This window comes from Vipera berus (assembly GCF_964194415.1).
Source record: "Vipera berus genome assembly, chromosome: 1".
Classification (NCBI taxonomy): Eukaryota; Metazoa; Chordata; class Lepidosauria; order Squamata; family Viperidae; genus Vipera; species Vipera berus.
In genome coordinates this window covers 119,183,748-119,204,071 of record NC_138202.1, presented here as the reverse complement: position 1 = coordinate 119,204,071, position 20,324 = coordinate 119,183,748, and the positions used below count along the sequence as shown (strand labels likewise).

The following is a 20,324-nucleotide window of genomic DNA, read 5'->3' as shown; positions in this document are numbered from 1 at the left end:
AGACCCTCAGATATCATTTTAATGGATTTTCAGAATGCTCACATTAAAGTTAAGGGTGAAGCCACATTATTGGTAAAATTTAAAGGGGTTTTGGGGCACCTGGATGTAATAGTAGTAGGGGGCCAAAGAACGAGTCTTATTGGACTTGATTGGTTTGATGCCTTAGATATTCAGATTACTGGCATAAACTGGACACAAACTGCAGACCTCATGACTGTTTGCGAAGAATATGCAGATGTTTTTGATTCAACCTTGGGGACATATAGTGGCCCGCCAATTTCTTTTAAGTTAGATCCTAATGTTGTTCCAATTAGGGTTAAACCTTGCAGGGTTCCCTTTGCCTTAAAGCACAAAATTGATTCCAAAATCGACAAGCTTGTAGAAAAGGGTGTGTTACAGCCTGTTGATGGGGGGGGGGAGTGGGAAACTCCTGTTGTCACCTCACTGAAGTCAAACGGGGAAGTTCACATTTGTGCTGATTATAAATGCACATTAAATAAGGCCCTCAAACAACATGCTTACCCAGTTCCTGTAGTCAACCATATTTTAGCCTCCTTGCAAGGTAGAACCATTTTTGCTAAACTTGATTTAGCACAGGCCTATCAGCAATTGCTGGTTGACGAGGCCACAGATGTGGCTCAAACAATCGTGACTCACAGACGGGCATTCAAAGTCAAACGCTTACAGTTTGGAGTCAGTGTTGCACCAAGTATTTTCCAAGGGATTATAGAATGTACACTTAAGAGTATTCAGGGTGTCTGCCCTTATTTTGATGATGTTCTTATTGCTGGGGAATCCCCAGAAGTGTTGGTCAGAAGGTTCAGGGCTGTTTTGCAGAGGCTTCGCGAAGTGGGCCTCAAACTAAAGAATAACAAATGTAGTATTGGGGTCTTATCAACAGAATTCTTGGGGTTCTGCATTGATGCTAATGGTATTCACCCTGCTGATTCTAAAGTGAAGGCTATTAAAATGGCTCCAAGGCCAAAATCCAAAGGAGAGCTGCAAGAATTTTTGGGCCTCCTAAATTTTTATCACACATTCCTACCTCATAAGGCAGCAATAGCAGAGCCCCTCCACAGGCTGCTTGATAAAAAAGCTCCTTGGAAATGGATTAACTTACATGAAAAAAGCTTCCAGGATTTGAAAGCCCTTCTAATAGAAAAGTCCACTGTAACTCATTACATAGAGTCTAAACCTGTATGTCTTGCATGTGATGCATCTCCCTATGGGGTGGGGGCAGTCTTAAGCCACATAGAGAAAAATGGGAAACAGGTTCCTATTGCATTTTACTCTAGGACCTTATCCTCTGCTGAGCGCAACTGTGCACAGATTGATAAAGAAGCCCTGGCCATAGTTGCTGGAGTTAAGAAATTTCATTATTATCTCCAAGAATGTTGAGATGGTCTATTTTTTTTGTCTGCATACAATTTTAAGTTAATTCATAAACCAGGGAAGGAAATGGGCCATGCTGATGGCCTCAGCAGACTACCACTGCCACTAATGGATCCTGATCCAGATCCTGCTGCTAGAATACTGTCCATATAGGACTTACCAGAGTTTCCCCTCCACGCAGGGGATATTGCTGCTGAAACTGCCACAGATAAATACTTAGCAGAGTATTGTCATGAGTATACACGGGCTGGTTGGAAAAAAGTCCAGGCTCTGAATTTTGTCAGGAGACATGAGTTGTCTGCACATAAGGGCTGCATTTTATGGGGGAACAGTCATAATTCCCACTTCACTAAGAGACAGGGTCTTACACTCTTTACATGAAGGCCATCCAGGCATTGTCAAAATGAAAGCTTTAGCTAGAAGCTACATTTGGTGGCCTGGCCTTGATAAGGCTATAGAGGATCAAGTTCATGGATGTTATACATGCCAGCAATCTAGGCCTGAAATGCTTCAGGCCCCAGGTCACAGGTGGGAGGAAATGCACACTCCCTGGTCTAGGATTCACATAGACTATGCTGGGCCTTTTCAGGGGTAGCTCTACCTTATAGTAGTGGATAGCCACTCCAAATGGCTGGAAGTAATTCCAGTTCCAAACATGACTACTGCTAGGACCATCCAGGTGCTGAAAAAACTCTTTGCAACACATGGGTTGCCAGATGTCTTAGTTTCTGATAATGGGGCCCAATTCACTGCTGCTGAATTCCAGGCTTTTCTTAGAGCTAACCTCATCAGACATGCAAAGTCTGCACCGTTTCATCCTTCTTCTAATGGACAAGCTGAACACATGATGAGGACAAGAAAGGAGGCACTCAAGCGTATTGTCACAGGTGACTGGCATCACAGATTGGCAGATTTTTTACTCTGCCAGCATTCTACGCCCTGCACTGCTACAAGTAAAAGTCCTGCTGAACTACATTGGGGGAGGCATTTGATTACTAAACTGGACAGGTTGCATTCAGACAGAGTGGCAACAGAAGGCTCTCGACCAAAACCCCCGAGAGGGCTGCACATGGGCGATTGGGTTTGGGTCAGAAACTATGGTCCAGTGAATTTATGGGTTCCTGGTCAAATAACCAAGGCATCTGGACCCCTATCTTATGAAGTGGGGTTGGAGGGAGGGCGACTCGTCAGAAGACACATCGACCAACTCAGGAAAAGGTTTCCAGAATGGTCACTAAGTGAGGACTGCGGTAAAAGTCCCTCCCAAGGTTCTCAAACTGGTAGCCAAGCCAGCCCACACTGTAACCACCAGGGTTTCTCCTTCTCAGCAGAAGTGGAATCTGAGGAAGAACCAGGAAGCACAGAAGTGCAACATGGAATCCCTGACCAAGCGAGCCAGCCGAACCTCAGCAACCACTGTGCCTACTCTGCAGAACAGACTGACTCTGGGGTGCGCCAACCTGGTGAGGCCAGCCAGAGCATTTTGATTCCCCTTGACACTGGAGCACAAGGGGACATGGGTCTACCCAGCCCACTGGGTAAGCTGGTAGACCACAAAGTGAGGGGAACTCCAAGACATTCCTCTAGGCCACACAAGCCTCCTGCGTACCTCACAGACTATATTGTAAAATAAAGTGATGTATAGTGTTGTGAAACATGTACCACTACCTACAGAAACTTGGGAATTGTGAAACTGCCATTACTGCATTGTAAGCCTGTTCATGAGATGATGTTTAATCTCATTGTAGCTCTTACTGCATTGGTAAGCCTGTTCAGACATTGTTTAATTTCATTGTAGCCACAGCGAATTTATGATTATTATTTATTTATTATTTATTTATTATTTTCATTACGGTTGTTGGGAGTGATTAATAAGTCTTGACAGTTGTTAAGACTATTTTGAGGGTGTCATAGCCTGATCTAAGAGGGGAGGGGTGTTATGTATTGGACTTGTGGTGTTACACCATGTGCGTTACTGGAGGAGCTAATGGCTATCCAGCAACCCAGACAGGCCCTCTCCGGTCCTGCAATTGGTCAGCTCCAGGTGGCAAGCATGGGTTCAAACCTATTGGCTGCCGCCTAGGGGCTACACTATATATTGTGGCTGGCTGCAGCCCAAGCTTCGGTACAGTTCCAGCAAGAATAAAAGTATGAGTTATTCTGTACTCAGCCTCATGTCATCATTCCTGCTCTCCAGAGCCCACGACTTAACACCCACCATGATAGATCAATACCTTGTTCTTGTAAATCTTGTCTGTCTTTCAATTTTCCTTCATTATCCAAGATATCTTTATAGGTCACAACTTTGTCGTAATTAATTAAATTTGGGTAAGCAAAAGCTTCCATTGTTGAAAGCCATCTAGGTAACTGGATATAAATTTTCATTCCCCCTCCCCCTGCATTCTAACCGTGTGCCACCACGGCTAGGACAGCTAGGTAAACGTGCATGGGATTAATAGTTGGAGGGGAGACCAACATAAAATATCAGAGCAGGGGGTAGACTAAGTGGTAAAGCAAAAAATTCAAGCCAAATCAAAATATAGAAGAAGAGAATACTATGATAAACTACTTTCATGTAGTTTCCAGGAAAACAACATGGACATGTTCTTGAGCTCATGGAGAACTTGATTTGTAAGAAACCTTATTTAATGCAGCCTGGAATAAGAGAAGTCAGTTTACAAATGTTGAGTCAATAGATTGCTCAGCTCCCTTGGCTGAAAAATGGCTGACTGGATTCCTTTGAGTAAACCTGCTCTGAAATCCTGCTGAACTTTTCAAGAGAAGTGACGTGTTCTGTCTCTGCAACTCTGGGCCTATTTCCAGTGGTTTGGAGCCATGCTAGAAATGTAGAGAGTGTACAGAGGGTAGACTATTGATAAATAATTTTCGGTGTTGCATTTGGAAAAACAAAAATACAATATATAAAGGACCACACTAGCAGCAATTTCAGTTCATTCAAACAGACAAAAAATATATCTCATTCAACACTAGAAGCAATTTTGTGCTAAAAAGTCCCCCTTTTAAGAATCTATTGTATGTATGTATGCATGCACTTATTTTTTAGATTCATTTCCCACATTTCCTTTAAGACCTCATAGCAGTGTTAATAGTCCTCCCTAATCCCATTTTGCTAGACAAAACTACCTTGTGCTGTGGTTTGGGCTGTTTGTCTCATAGACGCCAAAATTCTTTATAAGAAATCAATACAAAATGACAGATTTTTTAAAAAACAAGACATTGATATAGTGGGCACTGAAATCTTGCTTGCAGTGATGGATTATGACTGCTGTGTGGCAATATGTAGTCCTTTACATTATGCTAATATAATGAATAAACAGTGATGTATTCAACCCATGATTTGACTATTGGGCTTAATAAATTCTATGATTCATACCTTAGTGACTTTTAGATTGTCTTTCTGTGGCTCTAAGAAACTCGACCAATATTTCTGTGATCTTCATCCTGTGATGGCTCTCTCTTGCTCTTCTACTCACCTTGCTGAAGTTGCTCATCTACTAGTGGTTTTGAATTTTTAACTAAAATTCTATGAAAAATGAGGGCAGCTTATCTGCATATGGTATATTTTCATCATTTTGGTTAATATTTTGGTTCAATATTTTGGTTAAAATATTGAGGTCAGCTTATGCATTGATGGAACTCTAGGTGAGTATATACAGTAGTTTTAAGTTATATTAACGTTTCATGGTATATGGTATACGTTTCATGGCTTTATAGATTTTAGTTTTATAGCTAGCACTAGTATTCATTTCATAGCATGGATTCATAGATTCATCTATTTAATATTTTTAGTGCATAATTTGATGTAATTTATAGAGAATTAATTTTATAGGTTACCCTTATAAAATAAAAGCACCTGATAATTCCATAATTAATTCTGTATTGACTAGTTGCTATTTTATTTTGATCAAAGACTGAAATAAATCTTAGGGGTATCAGAATTTCTTTAAATACCTATGGTTCAATGTCACATAGATATGTTTAAATTACATGCCTGTAACACCTGCAAGAATGAGCATGCTTCATAACACTTTTGAATGAGAACATCAGTAGCACTACTAGGAATAGTCATAACATTTTCATAAGTAAATCTTATGATTTTCAAGAGCAAGAAGTGTTTATTAGTGTTTCTGCACTGCAGCTTTGAAGGAGCCAGGCCTGAAACGACATGTCCACTACAGTTTGGATCTGAATTCCTTAGTTTCTTTGCCCATAGCATTTCCAGTAGTTCATCAGCTTCTGAATAAGATCCCTTCAGAGAAGATATTGCCATTCTCATAAACTGAACTCTTTATCTTCCAATGAATAATTGCCATATTGAAAAAAAATGTTTTGTTTGATTTGAGGACTAGCATGTAGATATATAGAAACCAAAAAATAAAACCCTTTTCCAGAAATTAATGCATCAATAATTTGATTGTTGTTATGACTCAAACTAATTCCTAAACTGTATCCTGCTGAAGATTTTGAGATTCTTTTGATACCAAAGAATACTTCCATTTGCCAGATGGCTTAGCATGTTTTATAACAGTCTCTTGCTTTTTAATATTCTGAAAAGTCCAGGTCCCCAGATGCTATCCTTGGTACCAATTATATATACCATACTTAAATATAAGTACAACCTAGATTAGTATTCAGTATTCTCCCTAATTGAATTCCTTTGAGGGTTTTTTTTTTATTTTGTAGTACATGAGATGCAAAATATATAGCAGGATTTCATTACTGTGTCATTTTTTTAAGTAATGTTATCTTAGTGTTCTCTTGTTTAAAACTGGAAGATCTCTTTGTCAAGTAGGTTTATCGATACCTTAAATAAATTGAAATCAGGTGGAGATCTGAAAACTGCTGTCACATTACACTTGATGTACATGGGCAGTGGGGGTAAGTTACTCTTTAGCCTCATACCTTTTCTATCAGATATTTGAAATAATGCATTGTGTAGGTTTATTTATTTGAAATATGCATTATGTTTATCTGGAATAATATACACTTTCTCTATAAAGCTCTGTGTAAAAATTTTGTGATGGATGATTAAGGTGCTGCCCCTCCCCCGGAGACACAGGTTCAGGTCCACCCTCAGCCATGGAAACTTACCTGGCTGTTCTGGAGACTCTCTTTCAGCCCAGCCTCCCTCACAGGAGAGAGGTGGAAAAATAGGACGAGTCTGCAGTGCTTATGCAGCCCAGGTCCTGAAGAAAAGACTGAATTTAAGTTTAACAAATAAATAAAATAAATGACTGCTGCTGGGTTCTGTGAAAAGTAATCACAGCTTCATTTGATTCAGTATCTAATTTATTCAGATCAATATAACAATCCTCATATACACATTGTTTTTGTTGGAATCTTTCAGTTCTGTTTAGTTTAGGTCAATCATAAATGGTCATTTATTTAGCAGTTCGGTTTATGGGTTTAAGATGCTGAGCTAAGTGTTCTTCCTGTGCTGAACAAGATAAGGAAATGTATCTGTTTGCTTCAGCAAAAATAAGAGGTAACTCTTAATAGGATATAATTAATAGATCCCAGTTGCACTGAATTCTGGATCAGTTCCAAATTCTCATCCTATTTTTTCCTAAGTTTTAAATATTTGTTGACTTTATTATTCTTTTTTCAGTCTTGTTTTGGACTCATCCTGAATTTCACTAGAATTAATTCCAGACTATGAATATTAAATATATGCTAAATTGTTTGGTCTTTTTAGTTTATTTCTACCACTCACAATTATCATAACACATTTATACATTGATAAAAAATATATAGTAAAACACGCTTGATGTGATTTTAGTTGACTGTATGAAAAATTCTGTAATTGATCTTGGATTAAATCAACATTCTATTGATTTTATGTTTTTACCGATGATAAAATTACGCTACTTTAATATTAAAATATGCTATGTAATGTCACAATGAATACTACAAGGTCTGTAAGTTATGTTTAGAAATGTTAAAAAATATCTACTATACAAGCTCAGGTGTTTTGTAAGTCTTGTGAAGCATTTTTGTCAGTTCGGACCTAAAAAATTAAAGAAGACTAAAAAATCAAGAAAAAAATGAGTGCAAATAGGATTAGTGGCAAAGAAGTACAATTTTGTTATAATACAACACAATTATTTATTAATATTGAATCTATTAAAGCATGAATGTGTTGATTTTGTAGCATAGGAATCGACATGGAAGTGACTTAGTTCTTTTCCAATACCAGAAGGGAGTTTTCAAAAACAATGGTTATATTTCCCTGTATTTTAATTGAACTTTTATTGACAATTACAACTTTCCCCGGTGTACTACTCTGTTGGAATTTTCTCTTAATTTACCCTATGGCAGGGGTCCCCAACCCCCAACCCCCAACCTCTGGCCCACAGCCCACTACAGGGCCAGGGCCTATTTGGACCCGGGCTGCGTGAGAGGTGGCTGGTGTGTGCATCCATCTCCAGTCTTGTGAGTGGTTCCTCAAAGGCTTCTCTCTTGCGTGAGTGGAGCTGTGCACGTGTGTGCTGGCCTGTCACTCACACAGCCCAGTTCCCCTTTCCCCCCGCCCCCAGGCCAGGTCACCAAGCCACCTGCTCCCGATGCTCCAAAAGCAGAGTGGTGAGAGCAGAGGCTGAGCGGGATGAGTGCGCTCTGCTCAGCTTCATTAAGTCACCAAAGCTGTTTGAGCAGGACACCTGATCTGCTTTTGGAGTGTCATGCAACCTCCATGAGTATGAAAGAGCATAAGGCTTGTCTTTTGCAAATGTATGCAAGGGCAGCAATCTCACGCTGCTTCAGGCCTTCTGTCCCTTTGCAGCACCCCAGAGACTACTCTTCTTTCTTGCGTGAGTGGAGCTATATGTGCAAGTGATCTTGTGGCTCCATTCTACCCCACCTGGGCCCCTCGTTGCAAAGGTTGAGGACCACTGCCATATGGTCTCCATAACCTCTTTGCTTTCTCAAATTTTGTTTGAACTGTAAACCTCTTTTAAAATTTTCATGGAAAACTGCTGTCTATATACAGTATGATTTAAACAAGTAATGAGAAACACTTTTCTTCAGAAGTTAAGATTCTTAGCTAGCTATAGCAAAAATAAATAGAAAAGACTGAATGCTTTAAATACATGTTTTCATTGTTTTCAGATACTTCTGATTCAGGATTCTTGGCATGAAAATGGCTAATAGCACAGGAGTAAAGGATTTCTACTTCACTGAACTGTCTGATCTCCCTGCAGTGCACATATCTCTATTTGTGGTGGTTCTGCTGGCCTACCTGACCACTCTGGCAGGGAACGGGGCAATTCTTATAGCAACAGCGTCAGATGCCCACCTCCAGACTCCTATGTATTTCTTTCTGTGCAATTTATCTTTGTTGGATATCCTTTGTCCAACTGTCACTGTGCCAAAAATGCTCCAGACCTTCTTGTCAGAGGACAAGACAATATCGTTTGTTGGCTGCATGCTGCAACTCTTCTTCCTGATTTATGTAGTGGGCACTGAAATTTTTTTGCTTGCTCTGATGGCTTATGACCGCTATGTGGCGATATGCAGCCCCCTACACTACACCAATATTATGAGCAAACAACTATGTGCTCAGTTGGCAGCTGGGACCTGGCTAACTGGCTTCACAAATTCTATGATTCATACCTCATTGACCTTTACATTATCTTTCTGTGGGCCCAATAAAGTTAATCAATATTACTGTGACATCCCTCCCGTTATGGCTCTTTCTTGCTCTTCCACATTTCTCCCTGAGCTTGTCCTCCTCCTTGTGGCTGGTGTTTTAGGGGGTGGTGCTTTTCTAGTTACCCTGATCTCTTATATCTATATAATTTCAGCTATCTTACAGATGCGGTCTGCTGAGGGCAGGCGAAAAGCATTTTCCACTTGTGGTTCCCACTTGGCTGTTGTTTGCCTCTTCTATGGGACAACTATTGCGACCTATGTCCGGCCCACGTCCACTTACTCACCCAAGAAAGACAGAATTGTTTCAATGTTGTATGGGATTCTTACTCCCATGATAAACCCAATGATCTACAGCCTGAGGAATAAGGAAGTTAAAAATGCTTTGGTCAAATCATTTAATATGCAAAGGGTTTTTTTGAGGGGTTAAGTTTGGGTTCCCTTCCATTCAAATGTTATCAGAAGATGATGCATATCTTTTGCAGCTTTTTGGTAAATTCTTTTCTGGCTCTTTCTATTGGAAAATTTATATCAATCTGTCCAGGTTTAATAACAACCACTTTCTTAGATAGCTAGACATAATCTCCCCCCTCCCTTCTTGGATGAAAAAAGTCACTTCTGTAGGATAATTTGAGCTTTTGCTCCATTGGGAGAAAATAGGGAAAAGAGGAAGTTTTATTTTGCCTCAAACGGTAGACTACTTGGGCCTGTCCTACCATCAGGCTGATATGATTGCATCTCTCCATCTCCATTCACTGATATGATTATTTCACAATGTCAACCATGATAGAAGATGACAATGATATTGGAAAGGGGTTTATTTCAATCTTGAGACCAGGTCAACCACACTGTAGAGCACCTTATTCAAGTCTTTGAGCAACTTTACTATTTTTCTTTTGTTTTCAGTGCTGATTTGGAAACCAGACTGGGGAGATTTGCTGTAAAATGCTTGGTTGTGTATTCATTTTAATACTAAGATTGTTCAAATTTTAAACTTTGAAATGTTATAATATAATGTATTCTCTCTTGAGGACTGTTGTAGATTAAATATGTAGGAACATGAATTTATACCTATTGTATTTATTATGCACACACTAATATATGTGAGTTTTACATGTCCCAAATGTGGAAAATGTATGCCATATTTTTCACTATCAGTTTTATATCTATATGTCACTATAGATGACACTGGACTGTCTAAAATTAGACTGACTTTGACTGGCCTCAATAGCAATAGCACGTAGACTTATATACAACTTCATAGTGCCATACAGCATTCTGTAAGAGGTTTACAGAGTCAGCATATTGTCCCCAACAATCTGGGTCCTCATTTTACCAACCTTGGAGGGTTGGAAGGGTGAATCAATCTTGAACTGAGGATCGAACTCCTGGCAATGGACAGACTTAGCCTGCAATACTGCATTCTAACCATGTGCCACCATGGCTAGGATAGCTAGGTAAACATGCATGGGATTAATAATTGTAGGAGAGACCATCAGGAAATCTCAAAACAGGGGGCTTGACTAAGTGGTAAAGAAAAAAATTCAAACCAAATTAAAAAAAATAGAAGAAGACTATGATGAACTACTCTCATGTAATTTCCAGGAGAACAACATGGACATGTTCATGAGGTCACCAGGAACTTGATTTGTAAGAAACCTTATTTACTGCAGACTTTTGCATAAACAAAAGATACAATATATGAAGGACCACACTGGCAGCAATTTCAATTCATTCAAGGAAACAGACAAAAGTTATCCCATTCAACACTAGAAGCATTTTTGTGCTAAAATGTTCCCCTTTTAAGAATCTATTGTATGTATGTATGCATGAACTTATTTTTTAGATTTATTTCCCACATTTCCTTTAAGAGTTCATAGCAATCTTAATAGTCCTCCCTCATCCCATTTTGCTAAACAAAACTACCTTGTGCTTTGGTTTGGGCTGTTTGTCTCTTAGAAGCTAAAATGCTTTATAAGAAATCAATGGACAAATACAAAATAACAGATTTTTTTTAAAAAAACAAGACAGGCAGTGATAGATTATCTGGAATATTGGAATGGTGGGGGAGTAGGAGGTGGCAACTTTTATCCATGCAGAAGGCATGGCAGAAATTGCAGCTGTGCAATTCTCAAAATAAAAGCTCAGAACATAATTTGTCTTTCTGTTACCAATGTCCAAACTCTGGATTACAGGCAAAAAAGCGACACTTTGCTTTGAAGACAAGAGAGGGGGATATGAAAATAATACTGTAAGAAAGATCTTATTTTGTTATGTTTGTGCCTTGTTCACAACTGAAGATTCAAAACCTATATACAGAAAGTGTCACATATACACACAGAATGCTTGATATGGATTAGAGCTGCACAATGGAAATAACCTTTTGAAGAAACCCAGTTCCAAGGAAACAAACAGTAGGTTTGTTTGAATAAGTGTAGTTCTTTGAGTTAAACTGGAGATGGATATCATTATTTCAATAATATTTGTACTTTTCTGCAGAACTCGAAGGAGATTATAGATTACAGATTAATAGGATTGTAAAGCCACTATTTTCATCTGATATTGTTATACCTTAAAAAAAAAAGAAATTCACCAAGTGCACTTCAATTCCAATGAAACTCAAATCCAACTGGTACCTAATTCCTTGGAGACCTTGGAGTCCCTAAACACACTCTTTGTCTTGATGCAGTCATTAGCATTTATTAAAGAGGAAGAGGTAGTGAAGACTTTGACGATTGGACCAATGATTGTTTTTGATGCCTGAATTGCCATGAGTATATTTTGCTTGACTTCACAGAAATTCTTCATCCTGTGGTTACTATATTAAAATAGACAGGAGAAACAAGAAAGGCAAGTGACTTCACTTTATTGGAAGAGAAATTTTATGTCATTAGACATTATCTAATGTCACCTGCCATGTTCTGGTGCCCTCTTGATGTGCAGGACTTTCCTTATGGACATATGGGGAAATATAGGGACTGCAGCCCAATCCATCTGGAGGCCAACAGATGAAGATCAGGAGGTCTAGTTTGTCTGCAGTCCTATTCTTTAATGAATCACTTGTCCTGAGTCAATGTCAGAAGGGAGTAGATTTTATGCACAGCTCTGACAGTCAACCAATAAGCTAAGCACATTTTGATTTCCTATTGTTTAACCTCGAACTGCAGAATGGGGAGGTCTAATTTAAGGCATGTCATTTGCAAATCTTAGACTAGTAGGAGTTACATAAAAACTAATCTACCCCTTCTGATAAATACCTTATAGAATAACAAGAGCAATTCTAAGATAATCTGTTGCAGCAATTTGACTCTTATGCATTCCTAAACTAAATCTGAATTAAGAATATGCATTTGATGGATTTAAAAGTTGAATATTTGCAGTCAAATATTAAATTCATAGTTTATACCTTATACCTTACCGTTATTTTTATTACTATTGACACTGTGTTGTTAATTTAGATAGTGACTAAAGCCTCTTTTATACACAATGCTATAATAATGATTTGTCAGAAGAGAGTAGATTTTATCCATAGCTCTGACAAACAGTCAACTAATGAGCTCAGCACATTTTGATTTCCTAATGTTAACCTCAAACTGCAGAATGGAGAGGTGTAATTTAAGGCATTTTGAGGAAGGTTTAGTAACAGCCTTGAAAATATTATACTTTTTGCACTGTATTGTTATCATTGGTGAATTGAAACCCATTTTGTTTTGTGTTTGTGAAAAAAGACGGTCTTAACTGATTCATGTCTGCTATTAATAGAGATTTTAAAGGATAAAATGTTATTTCCAAATCTAAGGCTAGTACGAATTTCATAAAAACTAATCAGCCCTTTGTGATAAGTGCCTTACAGAATAATAAGAGCAATTTTAAGATAGCCTGTTGCAGCAATTTGACTCTCTTATATATTCCTGAACTAAATCTGAAGAATATGCATTTGATGGCTTTCAAGGTTGAATATATGCAGTTAAATATTAGATTCATAGTTTATACCCTACAGTTATTTTTATCAGTATTGACTCTGTGTTGTTAATTTAGATAGTGACTAAAGCCTCTTTTAAACACAATGTTATAATAATGATTTCTCTTCATCTCTTCTTCCTGTGTTAATATTTATATAGCACTAACCATTTATACTTACTTTTATAATATAATTAAATACAGAAAAGGAAAAAGAAATGACAGCAAAAGAGTGAAGAACTTGAGATGATTTCCAATCTCTTTCATGCTTTATCATTGACCATGAAGGGATAATGGATCTGCACCACTAAAGCCTCCAAAGTTTAACACTGATCATTAGCCCTAGTTGCCAAGAGAAAGAGACACTATCTGTCTACTGATGTAGTTTCCTTTTCCATGGTGGTCCTCTTCCCAACATCCCATTTCCAACCACCCTCAGTAGTATGCAGAAGAAAATGGAAGAAATGTAGGTGATAGTCTGCATCTCCGCTATACTCTAAAATCCCAAAATGTATATTCTTTTAGCAAACCTCTTTTGCATTGTCTTGTTTCAGGTGCTCCTGTTGATCAATCTGATTGCCAGAAAGATGGAGAGAAGCAACACAACTGTGTTGATGGACTTCTATGTGACTGAACTGTCTGATCTCCCTGAAGTGCAGACTGTTCTCTTTGTGGTGATTCTGCTGATCTACTTGACCACCCTGGCAGGGAATGGGGCAATTCTCATGGCAATAGGAACAGATGCTCACCTCCAAACTCCAATGTACTTCTTTCTAAGTAATTTATCAGTGCTGGACATCCTTTGTCCAACGGTCATTGTACCAAAGATGCTCCAGATATTCTTGTCAAAGGACAAGAAAATATCATTTGTGGGCTGTGTGATTCAACTATTCTTCCTCATTGATGTGTTGGGCACTGAAATCTTCTTGCTTGCAGTGATGGCTTATGACCGCTATGTGGCAATATGTAGTCCTTTACGTTATGCTAATATAATGAATAAACAGCGGTGTATTCAACTGATGGCTATGATTTGGCTACTGGGCTTAATTAATTCTATGATTCATACCTCATTGACTTTTAGATTGTCTTTTTGTGGCTCTAAGAAACTCAACCAATATTTCTGTGATCTTCAGCCTGTGATGGCTCTCTCTTGCTCTTCTACTTACCTTGCTGAAGTTGCTCATCTACTAGTGGCTGGTATTATAGGTAGTGGGGCTTTTCTGATCACGCTGATCTCTTACATCTACATAATTTCTACCATCTTGCGCATGCCTTCCACTGAGGGGAGGCACAAAGCCTTCTCTACCTGTGGTTCTCATTTGACTGTTGTATGTCTTTTCTATGGGGCCACCATTGCTACCTATGCCCGTCCCACGTCTTCTTATTCAGGCAAACAGGGCAGAATAATTTCCATGCTATATGGGATAATCACTCCCATGCTGAACCCTATGATCTACAGTCTGAGAAATAAGGAAGTTAAGAAAGCTTTGAACAAAGTCTTCAATCTGAAAAGGGTTTCATAAACATCTCCTTTCTTTCTTTAATGACCAAAATCTCTCATGTATTGGCATTGGCTTTTCTTTTTCTGATCTAGCCATACTGCCACTGTAAGGAGCCTAGGTAAACATTAGGATTGCCTGCTTTTGTTCAATATTTGCAATGGTATGCAGAAAAGACCTTGGGAAATTGGGCAAAGAGAGCTGCTAAGACAATGGTCAGATAAGAGACAACAAAGCCTACAGCTGGATAGGGCAAGAAGCTTAGATGGGGCACTCCTTAATTTCTTGGATTGTTAAAGAAATGGGGTGGGAGGGGGAGAAATGTACTTTCAGAGTTGCAAGATTTTGTCAATGTACTTAGAATTAACTCATCTAGTTGTGATGGTTTGCCCCACAAGCCTGACAATATTTCTAGTTTTGTACCTGTAAGAGAAGAACCAGTTTGTTGTGGCAATTAAGGCATCAGGGTAGAAATTGAGAGACTGTGAATTCTAATCCTGCCTTAGGTACAAATCCAGCTAGGTGGCCTTGGGCTAGTTACTTTCTCTCAGTTCTAGGAAGGAGGCAAACCAGTTCCTAAAAATCTTGCCAAGAAAATTGCAGGGACTTGTCTGGGCAATTGCTGAGAAGCAGACATGATTGTGAAGGTAGAAAAAAAAATCTGTAAAGAGGAGGCTGAAGGTTTTTGATTTTCTTTCAGAACCATCCATTCCTGAGATATTAGAATGTATGAAATTTTGATATGACTGTATTTACAATGCAATGTTGCAATGTCCCACTCTGTTATCCTAAGTTACATTCTCATTTGTAGGTGAGGTTCCATCTACCATCTATCGAAAAGAAGGGAATTTTAATCTGTGATAAATGTGCTGGTTTTTTCACTCAAAATAAATGATAGTTGTAAATTTTATGGATCCATAGTATTCTTCTATTAACTTTTGATATTTAAATAACAACAGCTTGATATCTAAATGCACTTTCCTTCCCTGTCTTAATTTTCTATGAATATTGTGAACTGCATGAAAGTGAGATGTACATAAGTTCTCATTATGTCAATGCTCCTCTTCAGCCCTCAAAAATTCCGATTTTGAATGGATAGATTAATATCTATTCCATCCCAACCTAACTCTCTTAGTGAGAAAGTTACTGATTACCTGAGATTAATGTGCCTCTCATGTTTGAGAACCTGGATTAGAGAACTCAGCTATTGTACTGAAATATCCCAACTCCAGTTTTTTTTATTTTTTATTTCCTCACTGACCACTTGTGATTGTCCTCTGTAGAGACAATCTGCCTGCAGTGCACATTTCTCTATTTGTGGTGATTCTGCTGACATACGTGAACACTTTGGCAGGGAACGGGGCTGTTCTTATAGCAATAGCAACAGATGCCCACCTCAAGACTCCTATGTATTTCTTTCTGTGCAATTTATCTTTGTTGGATATCCTTTGTCCAACTGTCACTGTGCCAAAAATGCTCCAGACCTTCTTGTCAGAGGACAAGACAATATCGTTTGTTGGCTGTATGTTGCAACTCTTCTTCCTCATTTATGTGGTAGTCACTGATTTTTTTTTTACTTGCACTTATGCAGCCCTCTACACTACCCAAATGAGGTATGAGCCAGTGACTATGTGCTCAACTGGCAGCTGGGACCTGGCTAACAGGCTTCATGAATTCTATGATTCACACCTTACTGACTTTTACATTATCTTTCTGTTAATAAAGTTAATCAATATTACTGTGACATCCCTCCAATTATGGCTCTTTCTTGATCTTCCACATATCTTCCACACATCTACATGAGCTTCCACATATCTTCCACATCTTCCACACATCTACCCCCCTCCTTCTGGCTGGCATTTTAGGGGTGGTGCTTTTTGAGTTACCCTGATAGCTGATATTTATGTAATTTCAGCTATCTTGTACTTGCACTCTGCCAAGGGCAGGTAAAAAGCATGTTCCACTTGTGGTTCCCATTGGCTGTCATTTGCCTCTTCTGGGCGACCACACTAGTAGCAGTTCAACTCATTCAGAAATAAACAAACAAAAAACAAAACATTGCACCTATTTTTTAGATTTGTTTTCCACATTTCCTGTGGGAGCTGAAAGCAGTGTCAATAGTCTTCCCTCATCCTATTTTGGAAGACAAAGCTATCTTGTGAGGTGATTTGGGCTGTTTGGCCCATAGACATCAATAACCTTATTAAAAAATGGATAAATACAAGATAAGCCAGAGATTTCTTTTAATCAAGAAAGACAGAAATAGATTACCTGAATATTGGGATGTGATGGGAAATGGCAGTCTTTATCCATTTATTAGGCATAGCAGAAATTGCAATTGTGCAAGCCACAGAATAATAGCTCAAAACATCATTGTCCTTCTGTTATAATCACCAATATCTGAACTCTGGTTTACCATGAAAAAGGTATCCTTTGAAAACAAGAGAGGGGGATATGAAAATAATAAGTAAGATCTAATTTTATCATGGTTGTGCCCTGTTTACAACTGGAGATTTAAAACCTCTATACAGAAAGTGTCACATATACACACAGAATGCTTGATTTGGATTAGAGCTGCATAATGGAAATAACCTTTTGAAGTATCCCAGTCCCAAGGAAACAAACAGTAGGTTTGCTTCAATAAGTGTAGTTCTTTGAGTTAAATTGGAGATATATATCATTAATATTTCAGCAATATTTGTACTTTCCTGCAGAAAGTCCCTTTCAACTCAAAGGAGATTATTTCTTATAGATTAATAGGATTGTAAAGTCACTTTCTTCATTTACTGCTGTTGTATTTTAAAAAAAAATCACCAAATGAACTTTAGTTCCAATGAAACTCAAATCCAACTGGTACCAAATTCCTTGGAGATCTTGGAGTCCCTAAACAGACTCTTTGTCTTGATGCTGTCATTCGCAATTGTTAAAGAGGAAGAGGTAGATGATTGGAGCAAAGATTGTTAATTTGATGCCTGAGTAGCCATGAGTTTATTTTGCTTGACTTCACCAAAATTCTTCATCCTTTGGTTACTGTATTAATACAGACAGGAGAAACAAGAAAGGCAAGTGACTTCACGTTATTGGAAGAGTAATTTTATATCATTAGTCATTTTCTAATGTTATCTTCCATGTTCTGGTGCTCTCTTATGTGCAGGATTTTCCTTATGGGCATATGGGGAAATATATGGATTGTAGCCCAATCCATCTGGAGGCCAACAGATGAAGATCAATGGATCTAGTTTGTTTGCAGTCCTATAATTTAATGAATCACTTGTCTTGAGTTAATGTCAGAAGAGAGAAGATTTTATCCACAGCTCTAACAAACAGTCAACAATGAACTCAGCACATTTTGATTTCCTAATGTTAACCTCAAACTGCAAAATGGAGAGGTGTAATTTAAGGCATTTTGAGGAAGGTTTAGTAACAGCCTTTAAAATATTATACTTTTTGCACTGTTTTGTTATCATTGGTGAATTGAAACCCATTTTGTTTTGTGTTTGTGAAAAAAAAGACAGTCTTAACTGATTCATGTCTGCTATTAATAGAGATTTTAAAGGATAAAATGTTATTTGCAAATCTAAGGCTAGTAGGAGTTTCATAAAAACTAATCTGCCCCTTGTGATAAATACTTATAGAATAAAAAGAGCAATTATAAGATAATCTCTTGCATCAATTTGACTCTCTTATACATTCCTGAACTAAATCTGAATTAAGAATATGCATTTGATGGCTTTCAAGGTTGAATATTTGCAGTCAAATATTTGATTCATAGTATATATTCTACAACTATTTTTATCAATGCTGTTTTGTTAATTTAGATAGTGATTAAATCCTCCTTTAAATACAATGCTATAATTTAATAATGATTTACTCTTCATCTCTTCTTCCTATGTTAATATGTATATAATACTATACTGTTTATACTAATTTTTATAATCTAAGTAATCGTAGAAGTGAAATTAATTGAAAGGGAATAAAGAAAGGTGGTGTTTTCCAAACTTCTATCATTCTTGATCATTGACCCATGAAGATATGATGGGATTTGGAATATGAAAACCTCTAAAGGAATCACCACTCATAATATAAGTAACAAAGTTTAAGTTGCGGATCATTAGCACTTGTTATCTAGAGAAAGATTACACTATCCCTCTATTGATATAATTTTTTCCATTGTTGTCTTCTTTACCACATTCCATTCTCTTTAGTATGTAGAAAAAGTGTATATATGGAAGACATTGAGAATATACCTCTGCACTATACTCTAAAATCCAGGAACATCTATTGTGTTGGTAAATTTCTTTTGCATTGTCTTGTTTTAGGTACTCCTGTTGATCAATCTGATTGCCAGAAAGATGGAGAGAAGCAACACAACTGTGTTGATGGACTTCTACGTGACTGAACTGTCTGATCTCCCTGAAGTACAGACTGTTCTGTTTGTAGTGATTCTGCTGATCTACTTGACCACCCTGGCAGGGAATGGGGCTATTCTCATTGCAATAGGAACAGATGCTCACCTCCAAAATCCAATGTACTTCTTTCTAAGTAATTTATCACTGCTGGACATCCTTTGTCCAACAGTCATTGTACCAAAGATGCTCCAGATATTCCTGTCAAAGGACAAGAAAATATCGTTTGTGGGCTGCGTGATGCAACTATTCTTCCTCATTGATATGGTGGGCACTGAAATCTTCTTGCTTGCAGTGATGGCTTACGACCGCTATGTGGCAATATGTAGTCCTTTACATTATGCTAATATAATGAATAAACACTGGTGTATTCAGCTGATGGCTATGATTTGGCTATTGGGCTTAATTAATTCTATGATTCATACCTCATTGACTTTTAGATTGTCTTTCTGTGGCTCTAAGAAACTCAACCAATATTTCTGTGATCTTCATCCTGTGATGGCTCTCTCTTGCTCTTCTACTTACCTTCCTGAAATTGTTCTTCTACTAGTAGCTGGTATTATAGGTAGTGGGGCTTTTCTGATCACGCTGATCTCTTACATCTACATAATTTCTACCATCTTGCGCATGCCTTCCACTGAGGGGAGGCACAAAGCCTTCTCTACCTGTGGTTCTCATTTGACTGTTGTTTGTCTTTTCTATGGGGCCACCATTGCTACCTATGCTCGTCCCACGTCTTCTTATTCAGGGAAACAAGACAGAATAATTTCCATGCTATATGGGATAATCACTCCCATGCTGAACCCTATGGTCTACAGTCTGAGAAATAAGGAAGTGAAGAAAGCATTGTACAAAGTCTTCAATCTGAAATGGTTTTCATAGATATCTCCTTTCTCTCCTTCTTTAATGATCTAAATTAAGTGTTAAGTGGTTAAAGCATTGAATTTTCTTTTTCCTAATTGTTGCCACTGTAACGAGCCAAGGTAAACATTAAGATTGCCTGCTTTTGTTCAATATTTGTAATGGTATGTGGAAAAGACCTCGGGAAATTGGAGAAAGAGAACTGCTAAGACAATGGTCAGATAAGAGACAACAAAGCCTGCAGCTGGATAGTGGGAAGGGCAAGAAGTTTAGATGAGAGACTCCTTAGTTTGTTGGACCATAAAAGAAATTGTGGGCGGGATGTACTTTCAGACTTGCAAGATTTTGTCAATGTACATTTCATTAGAATTAACTCATCTAAGTGTGATGGTTTGTCCCATGAGTCTGACAATATTTTTCTTTTTGTATCTATAAGGAAAGAACCAATTTGATATAGTGACTAAGGCATCAGGATAGAAATTGAGAGCCTGTGAATTCTAGTCCTACCTTAGGTACAAATCCAGCTAGGTGGCCTTGG

General features: G+C 38.0%; 2 protein-coding genes across 2 annotated transcripts; both read left to right on the top strand.

Moving 5' to 3' along the window:
* Positions 1–8,545: 8,545 nt before the first annotated feature.
* LOC308660099 (olfactory receptor 5V1-like) lies at positions 8,546–9,490 on the top strand (the record flags this gene model as incomplete). The annotated part of the gene is made up of 1 exon (XM_081314321.1): positions 8,546–9,490. One exon carries the CDS (start codon positions 8,546–8,548, stop codon positions 9,488–9,490), a length of 945 nt encoding a protein of 314 aa, XP_081170447.1.
* Positions 9,491–13,607: 4,117 nt separating this feature from the next.
* On the top strand, positions 13,608–19,807 carry LOC308660095 (uncharacterized protein; the record flags this gene model as incomplete). Its single annotated transcript, XM_081314313.1, has 2 exons — positions 13,608–14,534; positions 18,839–19,807. 2 exons carry the CDS (start codon positions 13,608–13,610, stop codon positions 19,805–19,807), a joined length of 1,896 nt encoding a protein of 631 aa, XP_081170439.1.
* Positions 19,808–20,324: the final 517 nt, after the last annotated feature.